The 25,640-nt window shown below is 41.3% G+C and overlaps 1 protein-coding gene across 1 annotated transcript in view; it reads right to left on the reverse strand.

Moving 5' to 3' along the window:
- The window catches only part of VPS35L (VPS35 endosomal protein sorting factor like), a 109,100-nt gene that overhangs the window by 39,133 nt on the left and 44,327 nt on the right, over positions 1-25,640 (reverse strand). The window contains exons 14-23 of the mRNA XM_032460944.1: positions 25,219-25,341; positions 16,179-16,225; positions 15,267-15,378; positions 14,627-14,743; positions 12,168-12,221; positions 9,813-9,893; positions 5,875-5,937; positions 4,600-4,685; positions 3,168-3,248; positions 948-1,011 (exon numbers count right to left, since the gene is read on the reverse strand). Coding sequence (XP_032316835.1) covers positions 948-1,011; positions 3,168-3,248; positions 4,600-4,685; positions 5,875-5,937; positions 9,813-9,893; positions 12,168-12,221; positions 14,627-14,743; positions 15,267-15,378; positions 16,179-16,225; positions 25,219-25,341 — 828 coding nt within the window. The remainder of the gene's footprint in view (positions 1-947; positions 1,012-3,167; positions 3,249-4,599; positions 4,686-5,874; positions 5,938-9,812; positions 9,894-12,167; positions 12,222-14,626; positions 14,744-15,266; positions 15,379-16,178; positions 16,226-25,218; positions 25,342-25,640) is intronic.

A 25,640-nucleotide genomic window follows, 5' to 3' on the forward strand; every position in this document is an offset into this window, starting at 1 on the left:
ACCCGCGAGAGCCCATGGCGACAAGTGGACAGAGGAGAGAAAGAGGTCATATGGCCAAGAAGGGGGCCACTCCAGCTAACTGCCAGCACCAGGACCCCAGACGCATGCTCAAGGTTGTCCTCCAGCCCCTGTCCTGCCCCACCTGACATCACATGGAGCAGCCTGGTTATCCAGCCAATCCACAGAATCTTAAGAATGAATAAAACACTGTTATTTTAAGCCACTAAGTTTTGGGGTGAGTTGTTAGGCAGCACTGGGTAACTGAGACGAATAGGGAGTGGCATTTTGCTTCCGCTCCTGATCGTTTTCACCAGCATCTGATGAACAGCACATCAGGTGCTTCAGGAAGCCCCTTTTTCCCCTCCTGTCACGGGACTCAGTGGCCCAGGTATGCCTGTCTCCCTGGGCTGGCTGGCCAGTGTGTTCCTTCTTTCTCACAGCAGCAATATGCTCAGGGGAGGAGCTGGTGACCCAAATTAATCCAAAAAGACTCAGCCCCAGGACTTCTGCTGGAGCCTTTCCTGTTGGACTGCAGAGCTGGAAGGAATGGAAACCCGGAGCTCTCGTGGGGAACAAGCGTGCCTGGGAAGGAAGCCAAGAGAGAAGCGCCACGAGCCAAAGAGACACACAAGGCAGGTCCTGATGACACCACGGAGACCCCAGGTCCAGCTGCTCCTTCGGAGAGGGCCATCCCTGGACCTGATGTCACTTCAGCCAATAAGTCCCCCTCTCAATCTCTTGTTTTCATTTTTTCCTTAAGCCAGTTTGTCTTGGCTGTCCTTGTCCCCAGGGGAGTGCTGGCTAATGTGGGATGTTTTCTAATTTCATCTTATCTCAATAAAAATGAAAAGCACCAGGGAACATAATGTTAACTGCTTTCACCAGAGTAAGGATAAACAATTACATCACATTTCCAAGTGCACTGAAACTTCTTCCCCAATACGTACCATTTTTATAAATCCATTAATCAAATATGCCAGCATTCTTTTCTCATCCTCAAGAGTGAGTGCACTAAAATCAATAATTGTACATAATTAACAATGAGGTAATAAATGAAAGTTTCCAAAGGAAAAAAATACAGAAGTAAGCAATTTAACATTCTGCATTTTCTAGATTGAAAAAACTCCCACATATGTTTCTTTTGATGAGAATATATAATCTAAATTAACATAATTTAAATGTGATTCTCATCTCACTGAAAGATACTGTTCTCAAGATATATTTATTAACAGCAAAAAGAGAAGGTAACATGCTGTTTGAAATCTGCACAGCAGGGTCCAACTTCAAATTCTGTATTTCAGAGAAATTTCATGCAGTATTTTATTATAAAAATTTTACACATGTAGCAAAGTTGAAAGAATTATATAGTGAATAACCATACACCCTACTACTATCATTTTACAACATCTGTTTTATCAAATAACTATCCATTCTTCTCTCCATCCATCAATCTATTTAGGAAGTACACCTTAAAGTAGATCACAGATTTCAGTCGTTTCTATTTAATAGTAAATGTAGTACACATATAAGTAAGAAAATGTCAAGTCCTTATAGTTTTGAAGGTTTATAAATAGTTCTCCAAACTTGTTTTTTAAAAATTTTAAGACCAAGGTTCTTATTTGTTGGTTTGTTCTAAGGGAAAATAAGTATGTACTGGCAAAACCTGCACACTGTCCTCCAATATACAGTACCCCTTTCATTCTTGGAGACCACACTTCTCAGCCTCCTTTGTAGCTACAAGTGGCCATGTGACAGCTCTGGCCAATGGGATGTTAATGCAAGCGACGTATGAGCCTTCCAAGTCGTGTCCCTAAAAGGAAGCTGGTGTCCTTCAGTGCCTGCAGGCTGCAACATGGACATGTCGAGGTAAGCCATCTCCACCAGGAGGACAAGGACAACGCCCCAGAGGGACAGCAGAGAAATAAGACAGAAGAAACCTGGGTCCCTGGATGATGTTTTAAAGCAGAGCTATCCTACCCCACCTTCTGTCTTCACACTGTTTGCAAGAGAAATTTTAAACCCTTTGTTCCACTTTGGCCAAAAACCAATGTCCTACTTATCCAAGTACCTTTCTAAATGTTTTTCAGTGCCCTTATTTCCATTTTTGTCCAATTAAAGTCTATCGGTTCCATTTATTATAAAAAGTCCTGATATTTTGATTTTGATAACAGCTCATGAAGTTGAAAGCATGAAGTCATGAAAATAAAGATTCTAACATTCAAGGGGAAAAAGAAAACAAAAGAAATACAATTCATCTTGTTGATGGTTCAGTTCCAAAAGAATTTTCTCAATTCTTGTAACATTTTCCAGTGAATCAAGCTGCTGTGTTAAAAATTCCTTGGGGACCAAAAGTTCAGCCACAAAATAAGCAGGAACTGCCTCAAGCACAGTCAGATGGAAACATGTAATAATACTAATAATAAAAAGATGAATAAATTAAACTAGAAAGCGAAGGAGATAATCTGGCCTTTGACCCAAAGGCGAAGCCTGTGGCTAGGTCTGAGCCTCAAGTATACTGAACTTACTTGTTCAGTCCTTCGTGTAAGAAATATGAGCAATTTAATTTAAATTTCAAATAATTGGCTAATATTGAGAAAAAATTTAAAGGCTATGTTACTGGATGAGTGAACTCATTATTATTTGTATCTGCTGCTCTCAGAAATCTCCAGGAGTCACGGAGTTTGAGTTCACTTGGATGAAACCAGCATTTTCCTCCCAACAAAAATTCCTCTGTGAAACAACAAGGTCCTACTGTCCCGCACAGGGAACTATATTCAATATCTTGTAATAACCTATAACGAAAAAGAATAAGAAAAGGAATATATATATATATGTATATATAACTGAATCACAATGCTGCACTAACACAGAAACTAACACAACATTGTAAATCAAATATACTTCAATTTTAAAAATAAATAAAGACTCATTGAACAGAAAAAAAATACGTTTGTAAAAACATCTGTCATCTCATTTTCTCAGGAAGGTTACCCTCAGCTCAGCCTCCCTCCTCTCCTGGACTGGAATGTACTCGTTAGCAAGAATCTTAATAGACCCCATAAAATAATAGTATTCACAGTGGTAGCTTAAAGCAGTAATTCCCTAATGCACTATTACGTGGCCTTAAGACCCAATCCAGGATCACTTCAGCCTTGAGCGTGACTTACTTCACAGAGTCATGCATGGTTTTACAAACGTGCAGAAGGGCGTTCAGAATGACAGGGTCCTTGGTGGGCTCCTGCTGATGCCTAGGAGACATTTAGGGATAACTGTGAAAGCCTTGTACGCTGAGAGCAATGAAAGCATGGATTTAGTGCTCACCTACCGTACATATTCGAGAAGCAGCAAATTACCTGGTTGGCATTTAACACGGCCCAGCTCACCAGCAATGGGCAATATTCTGGCTTGCTTTTAATTCTTCTTTAAATAACAGGTTTGCTCTTCCAACCTATAATTTCACCTAACTGCGAAACCATGGTAAAACTGCTACATTTCCTAAGCCAGGCAAAGGGCAAATCTTGTTTTCTTAACCCTTGAAGCTGTCCACAACCTATCTACAACTGTGTTAAGTGCTAGGCAAAAATTATTAATTTGTTTTTTCAAATAATATGAAAGGACAAATTCTTCTAACAAATCCTTATGTAAGGTAGGTAGGTATATTTGTTCCAAGCATACAGAATTAATCTTTTAGAAAGACAATACAAGGAAAGCTTAAAACATATATTCAAGTAACATCTAACTTCATTTCCAAACTTTGGTTATTTGAGTTCCATCTTAACATATTTTTTTTTACCATATCTACATACTTAATATTTAAAGTGACTTTAACTTTTAACTTAACCTTGTCCTGAAGAATAATATATTTGGAGTCACTGATTAAACGAGTTATATATTATCTAACATATTTTAAAATAAATACACAACTTTTAAAATAAAAATTAAAATCTCTCCTCCATGTATGACCTAAAAGTATTTCATGTACCACCATTAGGAGGCAGATTTAACCAATACAAAGAAAGGTGGGGAGTGAGGATACAGGTCAAGCGCTGGAGCACATGCTTAGCATGCACGAGATCTTGGGTTCAACTCCCCAAAACCTCCTCTAAAAATAAATTTAAAAGTAAACCAAATTACATCTCCCTCAAAAAAACCACTATCCAAGAGTTGTAGTTTGGGGGCAAATTTCTAATATCTAGTTTAAAAAAAAAAAAGAAACAAAAGGAACTGAATTGAAGACTGATCACAAATCTATACACAGATGGAAAACTTTCTAGCTCTGCTATCTTGACAGGTATGACTTTATCTTTTAAAATGTTACTCCCTAAATAGTACATCAATAGATTGCTCCTTCCCAAAACACTGGAGTGAAATGTGGGTGATGGCCAGGCTCCTGCTAATACTTGTTACTTTGTCTCCTTTAGCACTGATTATAAATTTTCATCAGACTGCTCCTTTTAATGTGGTTTTCCTCCCAACGTTATTTTACGTATAAGTATGGACACATCATTAGGCATCAAAGTGCACACATCGATTTCTTATCAACTGGTTTCCCGGGGGCAGCAGGAATCGAAGCCTCAGATTACTTTCTGTTGCACTTACTTGATAAAAACTTCCATGATGCATTTGCAAACCTCCACCCGCACACTCTCTTTTTGGAACATGTCCAGAAATGGCAGAAATTTTTCCTAAAAAGAAAAAAAAAAGGCACTCTATATGCAGTTTACACACATTATTGGAAGGAATCCGTAGGTCACTTTTTCTTGGAAGGTCAAAACAGAGAAAGCGTTGTTCATCTTTCTGAGGTAGGTCCAATCAGGACTCACGTGAAAACAAGGAAAGCACTTTGAGGTTTTTTTTTTTTAAAAATTATTACTATTAAAACAATTTACGTATGCCCGGGGATCAGGGCTTGAACCAGTTAACATTCTGGAGAATCATCTTTAGATGACCATAAGCTCTTCCTGGTAGCAGAGGACAGGTGAGGTTTTAGTCTTTTTACGACTGTACAGAGGGACAGAGACAGAAGAGTCAGAGTCATTCAGAGAGTGGCTTCTGCATCCTGACTCCATGCTGAGTGACTGTGTGACCTTAAGTGAGTTCCTCCACCCGTTCCAGTTTTCTCACCTGTAAAGTGGGCATCATTACTACTCTCACTTCCCGGTGGTGTTCTGAAAATGATATGAGGCAGTGCACGTAAACTTCTAGCACAGTGCTTGGAGTGTGGCAAAAGTCCAGCAAATTACAGCTTCTATTATGAAGTAAACAAAGACTCACAGTCCTGGGAGTGTAGATAAATGGAAACAGGAAGAGGGAGGGGTGCCAGGAAAGCTGAAGGAAGGGGCACAGAGTGTTACTACAGGGACAGTCACCTCGATCTGTACCCGCCCAGGGCCCTGCAGCAAAAAAGAAGGGCATAGGGCATTTTAAATTTTTGAGGGAAATATAATAAATCTCGACTCTGTCAGACAGTGAGACAACTATTAGCTCTATGTGTTTCATAGTTTCAATATTAGATTGTGTGATAAAAAGCAGGTGCCATTTGAAAAATCAATGAGTTAGAGGATGTCCAGTTTGATTCCAAGGTTTGAGAAGTTGTATGATACCTAGCAGGCACACACATCCCATAGTAAGTAATGAATGAAACAGAGACAATATTTTCCTTTCATTCTATGCATATTATTTTCTCAAATGCTGTGTAAGTTGTTACGATATAGATATTGAAGTTGTTTAGACCTGGCTATGTTTTTTTTAATAAAAAAAGGAACCATTAAATATTTCTTTTGGCCTAGGATACCATGAAAAAATTATGGAGACACTAAAGAAACCTCTGAATCAGATACAAATTTCCAAAGATAATTAAGGAACGTTACTTACCACTGAGAAGAGAACTGAGAAATCATGGAAGTGTGCAATCACTTTCTTAATTATTGACTGAAGCTGCAAAGCAAAACGAAAAACACGTCTTTAATAAAATGTGGACATTTTTTAAAAGGCAACCCTTTCTCACAGCTTGCAATCACAATTCCAAAAAGGGAAACTTGGATTGCACAAGGAACAGGGAATGACTGGGTTAGGCTGGGCTTTGTCTCAGTCTGAGCTTGCCCATCCTACCTGCAGTCTCGGGGAAGTAACTTCTCAGCCTCAATCTCCTCTTCTGTGAAATGGAGAGCAAAGCAGTATCTCACTCATGGTTCACCTAAAGCGCTTAAAGCACTGCCTGCCCTTCAAAGCTCTCCCTGTAAGTCAGCTTTGAATATTCAAGGAATGGGCAAACTTTTTCTCCAAACGGCCGGCCACACAGTCATCACAACTACTCAGCTTTGCTACTGTAGCTGGAATGCCACCATAGACAATATGTAAACAAATGGGTGTGGCTGGGTTCCAATAAAACTTTATTCACAACCATAGGTTGTGGGCAACACAGGCCTTTAGTTTACACATCCCTATTCCAGCCCATTGTGATCCTGCGTTTCTTGACTACTTCAGTGGAGAGGCTGTGGACCAAGTCTGCCGGGGAGGTCAAAGGCCACGGCACTACCCGAGGACAATGGCACATTTGTGAGGTCTGTCCCAGGTGCCCAGGTACTGATGTCCACCAGCTCTCACCCTGAGATGCGCAGAGTCCTAGTGACAGGGCCTTGGCGTGGAAGAACCAGAGAGGCGCTGTTTCTAACTAAAACATAAACCCCTATCCTTGGTTGCTGTCAAGAAGGAAAAATTTACTAAGTACTTTGTTTACACTAAAAACACTGCTGTTTAAAGCATCTGCAAAGGAAATGGCTCATGGTCAAAAATATAGACTATTAACAGGTACAAGCCCCATTTCATACTTAAGCAGCTCACTAGGTCATCAAGCAAAAGGCTACTCAAGGACTTCAAAACGTCAAGACAAACAGAGCTCCGAGACAGAGCATTCAAAGACACTGCAGTCCTGTCTGGTTAAAACAGTTCTCAAAATCTTATCCGTAACAACTAACCTCTTTAGAACAGGACATTTTTTCTTCAATATTTAAATACCGATATACTTGAATACATATAATGCATTTCCTGATTTTAAAAGATAGGCTTTTTTTTTCCTCTTCAACATTTCCTTATGAAAATAATGAAACAAAGGAAATTTAAAGAATTTAGAACAAACACCCATTTACTCACCACTTAGATTCTGCAAGGGCCAATGTCTTGCTATATTTGCTCCATCTCCTCACCTATCCATCCATCCAATGGTAGAATTGATAAACACATAACTCCCACACTTTTAAAAAAATTTTTATTGTGAAATAATTTCAAACTTGCAGAAAAGTTGAAAGAATAGAACCCCAAACTCTCATATTCTCTTTTCCCAAACTCACCAATTTTTAATATTTTGCCAAATTTGTTTTATCATTCTCTCTACACAAGACAGATTTTTCCTGAAAATGCATCATGTCCCTCACCCCTTAATACTTCATTTGTATTTTGTAAGAATAATCATATTCTCTGACATTTCCACTCTGCTGTTACCAGATTCAGGGAAGTTAACACTGATGGAATTATAACACTTTACCATTCGTACTGCAACCCTGTCAACTGTCTCCGTACGTTCCTTACAGCATTATTTTTTCATCTCTTCGGTACAAGATCCAGTTCAGGATTACACATTGCATTTTGTTTTCATGTCTGTGTAGTCTGTGTTAATTTGGAACAGTTCCTTTGGCTTCTTTGTCATTGATGACAATGGTATTTTTGAAGAATACAAGCCAATTGCTTTATAGAATGCTCCACAGTTTGGGCATGACTAATGTTTCCTCATGATTAGATTCGGTCATGCATTCTCAACTGGAAAGCTGCATGAATGATGCTGTCTTTCTAGGGGTACCATATCTGCAGGCACATGATATCCACTTGCTCTGATGCAAAATACAGCTTTTGATTAGCAGGTCAATGATGGTCCAAATTCTCCACCACAGAGTCACTATTCCTCCCCCGTGCAATTCATACTCATTCTAGGGGAAGACTCTCTGAGATATGGAAATATCCTGCTCCACGTCAAACGTCCCTCCCCCCAGATTAAGTGCCCATTGATGATTCTTGCCTGAAGATTGATGATCCTTGTCTTTACTGTGATGGTTGCCAGTGGTAATTTTTCAACTCTACCATTTCTTCCACATTTCTCAAAAGGCACCCCGTCCACTTTCCCCCTTATTCATTTATTTATTTATCTATCCATCATAAGGACAGACTCCTGTCCAGATCCCTGCTTTACTCAATGGATTATAATCTATCATTGTATTTTTTTTTTGATGCTCAAATTGGGAGCCCATGAGAGTGCCTTCCAAGCTGCTCCTGCACTCTTTTCATGTGCGCCCATCAGTTTTTTTGAGTACTTCCTTACTTCCTGGCACAAGAACATGTTCCAGGCTCGCCTTGTACCTTCCCTATCCTAGACCTGGAGTAAGCTAATTCTTCACAGACCCCTGCAGTTTCATTTTCTTGATGTGGTCCTCACTTAAGACAATGGACTCCCAACAAATCTGAGCGGCTGCCCTAAATGCAGGCTGACTCCAGGACATCTTTTACAAGTTGTTTTTAGACATGACAGAATTATAGTATAGTAGAGTTCCCTTCTGTCTTAGACTGCATTCAATTTATTATGTTACTTAAAATTTTCAATTAACTGGGTCACTAGCAGTCGGGGTCTTACTGCAAATTCCCCAACTAAAATTCTACTGCACATCACTCTTCAAATGAGCCCAAGACCTTCACAACCCACAAAGGTGTGACCCATTTTCTCTACACATTTTATTCACTCTGCAATATTTAGCAGGAGGCTGCCATGCGTGACCATGTATTGTTTTCATCCCAGCTAGAAACATGCCAGAGACTCAGTGGCCGCTCAATAAACTGTAATGATGAACCATTTTAATTAGCAAATGGTGAAAAATTCTTAAATTAGTAAAACATAAAAATCTAAAATTTGAAGACTACGTAACTAATTTTCTTATATGAAGTGAGCAAGAAATCAACTGATCATGGGTAATAACTACCAGAACATCATGTTATTAAAGAAAAAAATAAAATCTTAATGAGCTCCAAAGTTACAGTAAGTGATCATGAGCTGGATTCTATATTGGAGGGGAAAAAAAATCTCCTACTAAGGACACTGAGTCCATTGACAACACTGGAACAAGGACAGGGGAGTAGGTGACAGTAATGTATTAACGTTAAACTCCCTGAAGTTGAATACGAAACTGTGGATATAAAGAAGAATGTCTTTGTTCTTAGGAAACTGAACTCTTTAGAGGCAAAATGGCATGATGTATGCAGTCTATCCTCAAATGATTTTTTTAAAATTTACATACATATGTATGAACATATGTTTGTCTGTGTACACATAATGATAACGATAAAGCAAACATAGAAAATGTTAACAGTTGGTGAATCTGGGTGAAAAGTAATGGGTGTTCTCTGAGCTACTTTTTAAACTTTCCAATCAAGTTTGAATTTATTTCCAAATAAAAAGTGAGCTAAATTGAAAAACAAAGGCAGCTTACTCATTGATGCCAAGCAAGTATACTAGGGCTTTCCATAACTCATCTCACTTAATCCTCACAACCACTCTGAGGGTAGGACTATTGTTATGCCCATTTTGCAGGTGCAAAAACTGAGGCACAACAAGACTAAGTAACTGATTAAAGGGCACACGGCTAGAATATAGCAAGGCTAAAATTCAAACCCAGGATTATCTGACTTTACAGCCTGACCCATGCAACATACCTATTTAATTCAACAGAATAAAATTCCTAACATTGTAGAAATGAGAAATGCAACTTCACCTGAGGGTAGGAGTCTTCAAATGCCCGATCTGGAGTCATGTGCTTGATGACATCAGCTAAAACGGTATTCACCTCTCGCTTCTATGTGGGGAAGACAAATCAAACCTGTATTAGACACTGAATAATAGTTATCGACCATTCTTCTGGTGGAAAGAACTAACATTTTCAGACTATAGCACACACCTTCCAGGAAACATTTTCAACTATTCTGCTGAAAATAAAACACAGGGGAAAATCTCACCCACATCACAGCCCTAAAGATGACTGTCTGCACCATGTCAGGACACCATTCTCGAAGGTTCTGGGGCATTACACTGTCCCAGCTTTCCTTGAGTGCTGGTAAAATCCGACATGCCACTTTCTCCCCTGCGGTCCCAGGCCCCTCCCCAGGCACTACAGAGAGCAGCGAGGAACCGTGGGAGGAACTCTTATAAGCCAGTGACCCAGTGCCCACTTCACTTTTTCCAGCTGTATCAGAGGTCAGCCAGCCACAGCCCAAATCCAGCCTAGTGCCTGTTTTTATACAGCCCAAGAGCTAAGAATGGTTTTTACATTCAAACCAAAAGAAAAGTATTTCATGACAGGAAAATTATATGAGATTCAAATTTCACTGTGCATAAGTAAGGTTTACTAGAACACAGCCATGCCCACTCTTGTACTGTCTGCGGTTGCTTTCATACTACAGTGGCAGTTGGGCACTTGTAACAGAGATCATACGGTCCACAAAGCCATAAAAACAGGAAAAGGTGGCCTTCTATAGAAAAAGGATGCTGACCCTTGGTCTACACAGCTGGAACAGTGAAGTTTCCTGGCAAGGCTGCTGTGAAGCTGTAAAGCCCACAGGCAAAGCACCCAGCACACAGCTGTCATTACATACTCTCTCATTTAATGCTCATTGAACTCCCCAGCGTGGACATCATTATTCCCATTTTACAGATGAGGAAGTGGAGGCTCAGAGAAGTTAAGTGGCTTAGCCAGGGTCACAGAGCTAAAAAAATCTAACAATGGCACTAAAAGAAACCAAAGTTACTTGGAGAAATAGCTGATTCCAAATCTGGGATAAAAAATATGCAAGGAAGGCTGGAGCATCTTACAATAGATATTTTTTAAAAGGGAAGGGAAGAAGGAGGGATGTAGAGGAAGAGAGAAGGAGAGAGAGGGAATTTAATAGAGCAAAAGAACTCTAGTAAGTTTTTCACAATGTATGGACCTTATTTTAATCCTGACTGAACAAATAAACTGTAAAATATGAGACAACTGGGGAAATCTGAACATCTACTGAATTTTTAATGGTATTAAAACATCATAATTTTCTTAGGATAATGTATTGGGATTTTGTTTCAGAAAAAGGAATTCTGTGTCACGTATAAGCGCTGAGATACTACCATGTGAAACACGATGACTGAGCTGTGCTTCAAGATAATCTGGGGTGGGGAGAAGGGGTAAGAACACAAATGAAACCAGATTTATCACAAGTCGATCATTTCTGGGTGATGAGTACAAGGGAGACAATATGTTTGAAATTTCCATAGTAAAATAAAAATTCAATAAAACAAAGAAAATAAATTAGACCAACATTTACACAATGCTTGAAATAAAGCAAAATCTGTTTCAGGAGTTAGAGGCCATGTGGTGTTTACCTTCAACTTCCAAACGCTGGGGGCCATGACCGAGAGGGGAGGACAGGGCGCTTCGGGGTGGGGTGGGGGTGGGGAGTTAATTCCTATTTTTTGATCTGGACCATGATTACACAGTGTACTTCGTAAAGATTCATGAAACAGCAAACTTATGATATATATACTTTTCCACATGTATGCTAAATGTCAATTTTTTTTAAGTTGATTAAAATAAACACCCTGGTAATAGGATTTGAAACCATTTCTACCTGCTTCTATAGTCTCTGCTCTTTGACAAGACCAGTACTTCCCAACCTGGGGTTCTAGTCTGAGCCAAGGGAAAGAAGTATCCTTGTTTGTTTAGAAAAAAAATTACCTGCAAGTCACGTATGTTTGGGAAATGCTGCTTACTAGACTCCCATGGAAGGTCACAATGTACTTTAATAATAAGCATCTAAAGTGTACCACAGTGAAAAAAACCCTACTTAACTTTATAATGCAGCATTTCTCAACTTACACATAAATGTGGATCACTTTTGTTATATTACACATATTAATGCTCCATCATCCTATACCACAAAGGATGCGATTTTCATAAATTAAGAATGATTATCAATTTTAGAAAAAGAACAATTATCATTGCAAAATGCCTAAATGCTTATGCTAGGCTTATTCATGATTATGCACATGAAAAAAACATACAGTAATTCTTTCAAAAACAATCCCACAGCACACATACCGTGAAATGCTTGCAGGTATATTCCACCCACACTTCGGCACAATTAATGTAGTCCTAAAAGAAAAAGGAAAGATGTCTTTACAGTGAGAATGCCTTGGTTGGCCTTACGGCAAAAGCTCATCATGGACAAATCCCTTCAAGGGCTTTGACGACTAAGGGTTGGTAAGTGATAGAAATTTCAAGAGTACTTCATGTACTGAAAACTCTGGCCCACTGAGAGACTTTGCTTTGAAAAGTGAGATAAGAAAACATAAGTTTCATTCCAGAATTGCTACTTGGGCCAAGATAGAAATCTGGGAAGCTCTGTCATTCCTGAAGAATGGAAAGAACCAAAGGGCATTGGAGACAATGGGGCGGGGGGGAAGTGGGGACAATGACCACGGATCTGGTTGAAGGTTCAAGCTTTGTTTAAAATCTGACTTTTGAATGTTCCGAGACTAAACAGGCCTCCTGCCTTTAAAAAACAAACCATCTGTCCTATAAAGGGGTGGTGTATATATATGCTGTAAAAAGGCTAAGAAAGCACAAAGGTTTCAGGTAAGAAATGATGTATTATATTCTGGTAGGAAGTGGACCCATGGAGAGACAATAGGGTGGCTATGGAAACGGGCAGTGACCACTCAGTAAGGCTGTATGCCCCGAAAACACCCAAATGGGAAAAAAAATGGCCAAGGGAAAAGAGTCTGCAAGTATATGAAAAGAAAGAAGAAATGCAGAGGAGAGAAAAAGGTTACCGCATTCACACAAGAAAAGCCAGGAATGTGCTACGGTCTAACTGGAACGCTAGGATGGACTTAACGAGGTGAGGGTGAAGTTAAGGACTGGAGAAAACCGTTAACAGGGGCTTTTGATCCAAGGTTGCTTTGAAGCCTTGAGGTATTACGCATTAGGGGCCCAGAGGTTTTTGACTTAAATATATCCCAAATAAGTTGTTTTAGTTAGCCAATCAGAGTGAAGTTAAGTAGTGAATTTCAACAGCTGGAGTTTAGTGAGGATTTTGCCGAATTTAACACAGGTACACGATTTTGTAATTTAGTTTCTACTTTTTCTAAATTATACCACTATTTTTAATGCACTGTCATAAATGTGATTAGCACGGGGTTTATAACTGGACTTACTTTAATATTTCCTCCTCAATAAATGATTGAATCAAATATTACAAACCTATATTCACTTATTTGCTGTGTTATGGTTCTGAATGTTTGTATCCCACCAAAATGCATGTTGAAACCTTAGCCCTCAGCATGGTGATATGAAGAGGTGGGGGCCTTTAGGAGGTGATTAGGTCATGAGGGTGGAGCCCACATGAACGGAATTAGTGCCCCTACAAAAGGGACCCCAGAGAGCTTGCTCTCCTTCTTTCTGCCATGTGAGGAGGAGAAGCTGGCAGTCTGCAACCCAGAAGAGGGTCCTCACCAGAATCCAACCATGCTGGCTCCCTGATCTTGTACTTCCAGCCTCCAGAACTGTGAAAAATAACTTCTGTTGTATATAAGCCACCTGGTGCATCGTATTCTGTTACAATAACCTGAATGGATCAGGACATGCTGCTGGCTGGAGGGGAACGGTGCAGGATGTGGTGAAGTTTGGCCACAAAGACAGCCAACACCATTTCCCAAGTGGCAGCCACATAACTTGCTGGCATGTTGCCTAAAAGGACAGTGGGGCGTGAAACCCAAACATACAACACGATGACCATCACTCCATGCATTACAGTAACTAACATCAGTTGGTCCGTCTTCCCAAGACTTCCTGCGCCGGAAGTACAGGGAGAAAGAGGCTTCAGCTGTCCATTCAAGGGACAGAAATTCCAGTTCCCTTTTGCTAATTACTGGCTTGACTGCTAACCTTCGGTTTAGGACTATCCTACTAAACTGTTTTTTTCAAATCCAAATACAAGCTGACCCTTGCACAATGTGGGGGTTAAGGGAACTGACTCTCTGTGCAGCTGAAAATCTGTGTATAACTTATAGTCAGCCCCCTGTATCCAAGATTCCTCCAAATTTGTGGTTTCACTTCTGTGGATTCAAACAACCGAGGCTTGTGTAGTATTATAATATTTACTATTGAAAAAAATCCATGAATAAGTGTATTTGCACAGTTTAAACCCGTGTTGTTCAAGGGTCAAGGGTACTATGGGCTGCTGCACTTTGGATGCTCTTTCCAAAGTTACAAGTCTTCTAAAGCTTCAAGTATTTATAATTTTACACTTTTAGTGCATCTTAAGGCCTCAAGAATAAGACATAATAAGCATACAAAAATCAAAGAACTACATCTTCATAGCTACGAGTTCTCCATTATTTGTTGACAGATACAATTAAAATAAGTAGATTTCTTTAAAAAAAAAAAAAGAAAAAGGGATGATTATGATTAGTTGAAAGAGAAATGTTTTAAAAGAATGAGCATATTGCATAACTTGGAAAAAAGGCAGTTAATCAAAGGTCTAAGTGGTCACCCACCTGTGGATTCTTCAACTTAGTGATAACTTTCCAAGCTTCGTTGAGAATCTGAAGTCGATCACCCTCAGGAGGATCAGCCAAGGCCAAGTTTAACCCCAGCGAACGGAAAAGGAGATGCTGAGAAATACAGCAAACCATTACGATCCTGGAGATGTTAAATCAGTCACTTGAGGCACAAAGGAAAAGGCTGCAACAGTCGGCCCATCTCACAGGTAATCCTCCAACGACCTCTCTCTGAAGTTCTATCACAGACACATGCAAGTTAGACCGAGGAGCTCAAAACAAAGAGCTGGCTCTGTGTACTGGTCCAGTCTGTGAGCCATAATATCTGCTGAACAAAGCTTTTCATAAATAACGAGTGAAGATACAGTTCTAAAGATGCAAGACCAAAGTTTTCCTAAGTACTTCACAGTGAGCTAATTGGATAAGTTTAGGACTCATGGAGGCCAGACTCGCAGCAATCACACATGTCTCATGGTCCCAATCGCTAACTCATCTTCCCCCATGCTCTTCAGAAACACGCCTTCGCTTGTTTTCCCGTTGGCCCGAGCTGCCCCGACACCGGACTCTGTCTCCCTTGAGAGCTATCGGGTGAACACTGCCTATTTGTTCTCTGCTGAGCATTTAGTCGAGAGCCTACCTTGGGGAAACCGGACTCATCGCACTCTTTAATCATGCCAATGAAATCCATGGACCTTGTGGCGATGAACTCGGCCCGGAAAGCCGACATCACGGAATTCAGCAGCAAGGCACTGCAAGACACACATGCCCCCATGTCAGCAGAGCTTCCCCTTAATGAAAGTCGCTTTAATTTTAGGATGTATGTTGTGGGGAAAGATGGCTGACAGCCCTTTAGTGGTAAGGTTAGGGGAGAAAAAGACTGGAGTAAAAAGGCAGCCTCTAGAGATTAATATGGTGTTTTGTGCATATTTGGAACTTGATAAATATTCAGCTGTTTGGAAAAATGGGTGGATGGATGGGTGGACGGCTGGATCAATGGATGAACAGGTAAATAAGAAAGTAATCAAATCCACTTAAACAGAAGAAAACTGAGCCTTCAATAGGTTGGACCACTAATAAAACTAAACATTAAGTAACAATATTAATCCAAGCTGCAAATACATATCTGCATCTCTTATGAAAAGCACTGTTCAAACCTAGGGACACAGTGGTGAACAAAACCCACTCCAGGCTGCTCACACATCTGCCACTGAAAGGAGAGAAGAGAAACTTCATGTGCCTAGAAGATAGGAATTTGAGTTTATCCTGACCTTACCACTTATCACAGCCCAATACAGAAAGAATTATTATTACTATACCCATTTGACAGATGAGGAGACTGAGGCACAGAGCAGTCATAGTGACCCAAGGTCAGAAAGCTAAGAAAGAGTGGAGCCCAGATCTGAAGCCAGGCAACTGGACTCCAGCACTCCTGACCTCCATGCTACCCTGCCTCCCTGTTGGCCCTCTTGCCCATGAAGGCATGCCACGCTCAAAAAACCCAACCAACTCCATTTTCAAACTCCAGCTTTCTGAATTTCAAAATACTTACTTGTTTCCTAGTTTCTTACATCTCTCCATCATCTCGGTTAGCAGAGCCTAATTAAAAAATAAGAAGAAAAATTGTCAAATTGGAGGAATGAAAGCATATTTCTCACCAATAGATTTCCAAAGTAATACTCTAAAAAAATGCAGCTACATGCCCATTTCTAGAACTCTCAATGCCCAGCAGGTATGGAAAGGATGGAGGAGAAAAAAGAGTCAGTCTTGGGGCACTGAGTGCAATGGGTAAGAGCTGGGGCCCTGGCCTCAGGCACACTTGGGTTCATATCCAGTCTCACCACCTACATTCCCTCATCCTTAGGCAGATGATACAGGTGGGAGATGATACAGACTTCTTCAGGATGATGAGAGTGGTACCTCCTGTGCTCTAGGGCACCAGTGAGAATGAAAATTGCTTTACTCTCCACCTCACCTGGACCCCCATGTTCCTCCCCACTCACAAGGTGCCTGTGGAATTCTCAGCAAAACAAATAAACACCGGGCAATACTTGGTGCCGGCCAGTCCCGGTGAGAAGCCCTTGGCATTCATGATGTCACTTCTCACAAGCACCACAAGGCAGGCTCTCTACCCTCCCATTTCACAGATGAGAAACCAAGCCACGGAAGAGCTATGTGCTCAGGCCAAGGTGACGTGGCTAGTTCTGGTGGGCTGGACGTGGCCCGGGCAGTCTGGCTTCGAAGGCCGTGCTCCTCACTACATTTCCTCCCTGTGCATTTTGAAGCATATTTTTTCCCCCAAAGGAAGTAAATGTTCTACTCACTGGAATGCTATTAATGGCTTCAGAGCTATCTTAAGACGATTACGTATCTTTAAAAGAGCTCCTGTTTTTCAAAAAAATCAATGGAAGAAGCAACGTATAGGGCAGTGGTTTGAGGAAGGTATTGAATGGCACAGACAAGGTCAGTCCCAAGACAAAAGAGCTAATACAGCGGCCTGGATGCTGAGCACGCGCCAGGCACCACGCACTGGGCCCTGGGCTAAGCGCTGTACACACCTTTTCCCATTTACTCTTCACAATGGCCTTCGAGGCCCATGTAAATTATCCCCACTTTACAAACGAGGAGGCCAAAACTTAGCTAGGTTAAGCCACTTCCTACTCAGTGGTAGAAATGAGATTCGGATCTAAGTCTGACCTGGAAGTCAAAAAATAAAGCGAGTCTTCTTTACTGCAATTCCACCCTCTCCAGCTGTGTCCTGGGTGTTGCCTGAATAATTCAGGTGATAGATAGCTGACTGTGGACATAACTGGCAGTACCCCCACCCCTAGAACCCTGATTTTATTCAGGTTTCTGTCTCTGCCCAACAAAAATCAGGTTGGGTCCTGTTACGGAGTGAATTATGTCCCCCTCAAAATGCATGTTGAAGTCCTAACCCCCCAAGTGGCTGTGTTTGGAGACAGGGTTTTCACAGAGGTAATGAATGTTAAATGAAATCCTAAGAGTGAGGCCCCACTCCAATAGGAAGGGTGTCCTTATAAGAAGAGGAAGAGACACCAGGAACACACATGCACAGGTGAGGGGACAGGGGAGGACACAGTGAGAAGACAGTGGTCTGCAAGGCAAGGAGAAAGGCTTCAGCAGAAACCAACCCTGCTGGCACCCCGATCTTGGACTTTCCAGCCTCCAAAACAGTGAGAAGATAAATTTCTGTTGTTGAAGCCCCCTGGTCTAATATGCAAGCCTGCTGTGGCCTAAATGGCCACCCACCCCGCAAATCGATGGTATTAGGAGCTGGAGCCTTTGGGCGGTGATTAGGTTTTAAGGGTGGAGCCCTCATGACAAGAATTAGTACCCTTACAAAAGTGGCCCAAGAAAGCTCCCTTGTCCCTTCTGCCATGTGAGGACACAGCAAGACAGGAAGGACCAGGAAGGGCCCTCACCAGACACTGTATCTGCCAGCGTCTTGATCTTGAACTTCCCAGCCTCCAGAACCATGAGAAATAAATTTCTGTTCTCTGTAAGTCACCCAGTTTGTGGTGTTTTGTTACAGCTGCCCGAACATACTAAGGAAACTAAAATAGGTCCAAACCAGTCACACTGGTCTCACTTCTCTTGCCAGCGGTGGGTTTGGACAGGGGCACGTGACCCATTTCTTGCTATTGAGATGGGGGTTTAGAGGAAAAGTTTCCTTGCTCTTAAACAGGAACCAAAGGAACTGAAGACTCCCCATCTTTCTGCCTCTGGATGCGGCCATGTCTGAACGTGATGCCTGGAATGACTGCAGTCACTTTGCTGCTACCTGGGGATGGCAGAGCAGAGAGAAGAACAGAACCTGCATGGCCCAGAGCCTTCACTCAGTATTCAAGAGAACACACTGAATTATTTTTGTAGGGCCAGTTAGGCGTTTGTTCCTCGCGGCCAGAGCATCCCAGCTGAGGATAAAATTGACGTTGTCACAAATGGCTTCCCTAACCCACTCACGGGGTATTTCATATTTGAAAAGTCATTCTTGAAGACCAGTATCAAAGTGGTTTCTGGGAAGGCTGGGAAAGAGATATTTTTATAATTTTCACATTGATACTTCTTAACACACGCAATAATCACTCATTCAACACCACCTACAAAGCAACTTTCATGTACTGGCCACTCTCCCAGGCACTGGGAACAGGGCACTGACAAGAGACTGAAATCCACACCCTTGGGTGGCTTATTCTCACACGCACGCACACGTGCACGTGCGTGTGTACATACGCACATGCGTGTACACGTGCCCACACGCACAAATGAATGAGACGTCTTGGCTCACCACTTCTGAAAAGACAAACTACGGCAAATGCTAACACGTGGACAAAATGCTAACATTCTGGCCATTAAGACAAGACAAATGTTTTAAAAATTCTCTTTCTCACAGGAGATGAATGCATTAATGCATCCAAGAATATAACTTTAAAAACAAAGGGCTCCATATAGTCATACAGGACCAGAGGGAGACCCTCAAGTGTCCAGGGAGCCAAAGAGCCAAATGTTATGGATCCCAGGAAGGTCTGTTAGAGGTTACTAATTTTTTTTTCCTTCTGAGAAGTGACACGATTGATTATCTTTGGCAAGGACAAGACGAACAACAGTTCAAATCAGAGTGAGACTGAGACAAGCCTACTGGCTGAGATAAACCACTGAAAAACTTGCAGCTCAGAATATGTTTACAGACACACATCAGAACTTGGACGATTCATTAGGCCCCTGTATTTCATTTGTTTATTATATTTTACAAAAATTATAGAAATAAGAAATGCTTATGGACAAAAGCTCAAACAATACTGTCATGCATCGAGTAAAATATGAATGCCCTCCCTTCCAACTCCTACTTCCTAGGGATTACCAATGTCAACATTCTGGTGTTTATCTTTCTAGACCTTAGTCTATGCCTTGTGAATGTATAGCTTTTGTTGTAGAAGACTTTTGTTTTAGAAAAATGGATCGTCTTACACATCTTGAGCTGCAACTTGTCTTTTTTACTCAAGAATCTAGCATGGGCCTCCCTCTTCCTGTGTTAGTCCACACAAATCTCCCTCATTCTTTTTAACGGCTGAGGAATCCACGCCATGGATATAATATTATTGTTCCAACTGCTCCCAACGGATGACGTTTTTAAAATATTTTATTTCAAGCCAATTACAGATGCATAAGAAATTGCAAAAAGAGTAGAGGTGTTGTGTCCCCATCACCCAGCTTCCCCCAGTGGTGACATCTTCATAAACACAGCGCATTGTCAAAGTCGGGAAACTGACACTGGTATGATATAAACAACTAGACTATTTCACCAGGATTTTCATGCACCTTTATTTTTTTAGGGGAGAGAGTATATCTTTGTGACACTTCATTAACATATTTGAATTTGCAAAGGAACCATCATATTTAACTACTGGATTTTTAAGGTTTTCTCCAGTTAGGGTTATTTACCCACTTCAAAAGCATGGGAAAAGAAAAGAGGTTGGGTCAACACCACGTTTCTGATTTCTAAACTAAGATTAACTCATACGCAGCCCAGAGTGCCCACAGATGTGCACTTCTGCTTTTACTAAACAGCCTTCCAACCAGTGTTGAGAGTTACTGCTCCATAAAAACGGTGAACCAAATAATATGCTTATCACATTCTCTTTCTAATTCTTCTAGATGAAGCAAACATGTAAATGGTGGGCAAATCATAAACTAATCTTAAGTGCTCTCTTTTTCACAGGAGATGAATGCATTAAAAATGCATCGAAGAATATAACAACAACAACAAAAGGCTCCATTGTCACATAGGACCATAGGAATATCCTTAAGTGTCCAAATGTTATGGATCCCAGGAAAGTCTGTTAGAGGTTATTAATTTTTTTTCTGAGAAGTGGGAGCCTTTCCCCCGGTCCAGAGCTAACGTGGCTCAAGTCTCAAAGAAATAAAACATTTCATTGTGAATAAAAAGAAATGCTATACCCCAGGCATTAAAAAGGAGAAATTTTTAATTTTACTTATCATTTCTTTCACTGGGGATTTTTTCCTAATTCAAAAGAATGAAAATAAACCACTTTTGAGAGGGATTTATCAATGGCCAAGGCTCGTCTTAGATTTGCATTCTTAGCCTATCATATTTTAGAATGTTTAAAGGGCAATTGATAGTATGATCATTGGAGTAATAGTCCCATGGGTCAATTTGTTAGGGACTTTAAGTCCCACCTCAAGTGTTGCAGTTAACGGGTGATATCTAGAAAGAGTCCAGAGAAGTTGAGCGGACAAATCTGCTGGTTTCAGCGTCACTGCCAAAATGGCTACATGATTTCTTTCTAACTGTGACACTAACAAGTTTGTAAGCTTCATCTTAGGTGAGGTACCTCACCTATAAGATGGGGATAAGAGCAACACGTAGGCTGGGGGAGGCTTTGAGAGTGAATTAAGGTAGCCCAGGTAAAGTAACTAACACGGGCAGACCTCAGAGACACTGCGGGTTTGGTTCCAGACCACTGCAATAAAGTGAGTATCTCAATAAAGCAAATCGCGTGTATTTTTTTGGTTCTCAGCACATATAAAAGTTATGTTTGCACTATACTGTAGTCCACTGAAGTGCAATGGCATTATGTCTAAAAAAGCATACATATTTTAATTTAAAAATATTTTATTGCTAAAAAATGCTAATCAGCTGAGCCTTCAGTGAGTCCTAATTTTTTTCGCAATAGTAACATCAAAGATCACTGATCACAGATCACCATAACATATAATAATGAAAAAGTATGAAATACTGTGAGAAGTACCAAAAATGTGACACAAAGATAGGAAGTGAGCAAATACTGTTGGAAAAATGGCACCAACAGACTTGCTGAATGCAGGGTTGCCACGAACCTTCAATGTGTTAAAAAATGCACAACCTGTGAAGCACAATAAAGCAAAGTGCAATAAAATGAGGGGTGCCTGTGCAGCACACGGCCGAGGGAGCCTCAGAAAGAGGTGGCTGGGTTAGGAGCTCAAAAGCTTTTCAGCAGCATCCCTGATCCACCTCCCTGCTCCACTCTTCACGATCAACCCACACCCTGCCTTCTAAACGCTTCCGGAAAGGACCGAAGGTCACAAAACATTCCTAACAACGGTATTTGTTATAACGTTAAGTGAGGGAAAAGCATCATAAAATCATACAGGAAAAATTTCCCATCTACCAAACACCACGACAGAGCAAGAGTGAAAGTGGAGAGAGGAATGTTAAAAAGGAAATGCACCAAAATGTTAACACTGACCAGATGTTCATGACAGGGGTTTAAGTGGCTATTTGTCTCCTTTTAACCTTCTTATCCTTTCCAAATTCTCTCCAATGAATGTGTATTTTTATTAATAAATGTTTTCCGACTATGAAAATTCTCTATCCATTTTGCCTCTTGTGTTTTCCACGGCTACCAACCGGGTCTCCTCTAATCCATCTGGTATGCTTCTGCCAGTCTGATCTTCAAACACTGCTTTTTTCTTCTTTTTCTTTTTTTTTTAATTGAAGTATAGTCAGTTACAATGTGTCAATTTATTGTGTCAATTTCTGCTGTACAGAACCGCTTTTTTTCAAATCATTCGCCTGATCAAAAATCTTTAAGAGTTGCCCGGTCTCCACAACGTGATGTTCCACAACCTGTGCAGCCTGGCCCCCTCCCAGTCAGCCTAGTTTCTCACTCTTCTCCAGTGATGCTCTCTCCTTATCATGCCCCTTACCTGTCTGCTTGCACAGGTCCCTTCCCTCGGCCCCTCCTTTACTGCCCCCACACCATCCCCAACTCATCCCCTGGCCTTCAAGTCAGTCCAGGCCTCTATCTGCCATTCAGACCGAAGATAATGATGGTAACCACCCCCATTTGCCTAGTGCCTACCACGCACGAGCTCTTGGCCATGCACTGACGCACATCATCACATAAAAGTCATCTCATAAAAGCCCTTTGAGGAGGGAAGGTTCTGTTATTAGCCCCATTTTACAGTTCGTCATACTGGGGCACAAAGAGGTCAAGCAGCCCAGGGCAACACAGCCAGTTTGAACCCAGGTCTGCCCGACTACCTGCCCCACCTCTACCACTTTTCCTCTTCCCTCCTTTCACAGTGACAAGCTACATCGTACAGCTTAGCAAGAGAACATGCAATTCCAAACCAGCAAGACAAAAAGCTGCAGGAAACAATCAGAAGTTTATCGAAGGATTTGTTTTTACTGCCCAAAAGCAGGTTTCATGAAACAGGTGCTTTTTTCCTCTGCAGAATGTGCTTAAAATTGAGGGAATAAATGGTGTTTACTTACTATAATTTTAATTGTATGAAGGGGGGAAAATGTTGTCTTCAAACAACAAAAAAAATCTTTTTGAATAATCACTCCATAATTTTGCGGGGGAGAGGATTTGGGGTTTCAATCTCGACTTGAAATTTCATATGTCAAGTATTTGCAGCTGAAAGCATTTCTCCTTTCTTCCATCTAGACAGTTCTCTCTTTCTGTCTCACCTACCTGTCCCATGTATTGCCAACTGCTGCAGCCAAACTCAACAACCCACTACTCTGCAGGTGTGGCCTCTCAGACACACACGGCTCCGACTCCCCAGTGGACACAACCCAGCCACTGTCAGAGAGCTTTTACGCATCATATTGTCACATGCACTTTCAACACCACCCTCCACACTGACATCGATTCTCCTACATTTACATTTTGAAAATAATTTTTATGAGACACTGCAAGTTCCTTATTTAAGTGCCCCAAGAATCAGTTTATTATTATTCAGGTGACCTAATTTTTTTTAATCACTTCTTCTAGCGCAATAATGATTTCCTAGAGTTTTACTCCCCAGGAAAGCTCTCTTCCCAGCTCCTGCCATCCTTTGAGATTACTGGTGCTCAAAATAAAAGGCAGAAGGCCTTATGACATGTACCTTTTGTTTTTAGTCCAATTTTGTTTTTCATTAAAACAAGGGGGAAAAAAAATAAGTGTTCTCATTTTCAAATGCGTCAGGTCCTGCTCCTGTGTTTCAGTTATTCAGCGGAATCGTTCAAGTTCGTGGTACCTCCTCCCAGGAACGTGGGCCAGGGTGTGGTGGACAAGACTATCCTGAAGATCACAGAGAATGGCCAGCAGATTTTCAAAGAAAGAATCTTCTGTTTATACTGGCTTGATTTAAAATCAATTTACTCAATGGTAAAAAAATTCACCTGAAATACAAGACATTCCTATTCTTCTCCTCATATTTCAGGAGTTGGAAAAAAATCAAAATATAAGCAATGCATTATACTTGTTGAAAAGTTAGAAAACACAGATGGGCCAAGAAAAATAAGAGGATCCAAAATCTCATCCTTCAGTGGTACTTTGTCATATCTCCTTCCCAATTCTCTCGTGCAGACAGAAGAATCGCATTTGCAATCCTAACGATGCAACATTCAAGCACTGCAGGGGTGATGGGGAGCACCCGATTAAGCAGTGTAAATGGACTGTCTCGTCTGATCCACGCAATGGACTGGAAAACAGGAATTATCACTGGTCCCATTTCACAGGTGAAGAAAAAAGTGCAGAGTGGTTAGAGACAAGCCACTTGACCTCTGCTTTATCCCGACAGCAGTAACCAACAGAGCTGAGATTCAGAGCCAGGCAGCTCAACTCCAGGCCACACTACCACTTAGGACATACACAACAGTGCGTGTAACCTCCGTTGTTCACTTGGCCAAGTACTGGCCAAGTCTCCATCATTTTCAATGGCCCCATGACATTCCATTGACTACATATACCATAGTTCAACCAATCCCCTTCTGATGGCTGTCCCCAGTGTTGCACTAGCATGAACACACCTACATACATTTAATCAAAGTCATATTTTCTTTCTTTTTCTTTAGAGCTGTCAGTATGTGTTTGCAGATTCGGCAAAGGCAGCTGTGTTTGAATTTTGCTTCGGTCTAGGTGTCCTTATTTTGTAACAAGGCCTCTTCTTCCCTCACACATAGAATAAATTCTCAACCATCAATGAGAAGACAGTAGAAGCTTCATCTATCACACTTATTATGACAACATGAACTGGTGTCCTACACAAACTGCTTCTCTGAGGGAAGAGAAAGAGTATTTCTGCTGTGATTCTGACTTTAATTCCTGACAATGCTTCAGTTAGACAAAAAAGAAAAAATTTTTTATAAAAGCAATTACATGTGAGTTTCACTTTCCTTCTGTAAAATGGAAAAAAAATATTACCTGCTGATTTTATTAACTTATTATAAACACAAAAGGAAGGTTAAAACATGAAGCTTAGTGAAGAGGCAACGAAGCCCGCTGACCCTGGAGTCAGGTTTGGTGAGTCTACGTCCAGGTGCCACCACTTACTAGCTGTGTGACCTGATGCGGGTATTTGGCCTCCCTGAACCCCCGCATCTCTCTCCCAGAGCCAAACAAGGCACTGGAGGAAAAGTGCCGAGCACAGAACCAGCCACAATGGTGAGCCGCTACAAAGGGCCCTGACTATGGTACAGGGCACCCAGGTGTAGGGGTCGTTACGACACGGGAGAGAGAGGGGCCCCGGCATCCGTCCTCGGTGTGGACTCCACACTGATGCCACCTGGCAGTTACCTCGGGGGCGTGGTAGGAAATGCACTGGAAGATCCAGTCCATGGCAGGCGAGTACAAGGGGAGGTAGGATGGAAGTTCCACTCCCTGGACCACCAGCTGGTTCTGAACCGTATCCCCATGAATCTACAGGAGACCAAACAAACACTTAGAACAGGAGGGAAGTCACATAATAAACGAAGCGCATGTAACTCACAGACTGTGCATATCCGCAAGCATTTGGATGGCCCCGAGAGAAACAGCCCGGTTTCTTGGGTTTTTTTAAAGTAGAAAAGACACACAGAAAGTTTCCCACGTCTCCGAGCTGAGGTGCTTTGGGAATGTGTGCTGTGCAGAGAAGTAACCTGATAAAAAGGGAGCCAGCAGATGCTAGGAAGAAAGGCTGATCAACAGGAGACGCTTCCTATTAACACATGCATATTAAT

The sequence above is a fragment of the Camelus ferus genome, chromosome 18 (assembly GCF_009834535.1).
Source record: "Camelus ferus isolate YT-003-E chromosome 18, BCGSAC_Cfer_1.0, whole genome shotgun sequence".
Lineage (NCBI taxonomy): Eukaryota > Metazoa > Chordata > Mammalia > Artiodactyla > Camelidae > Camelus > Camelus ferus.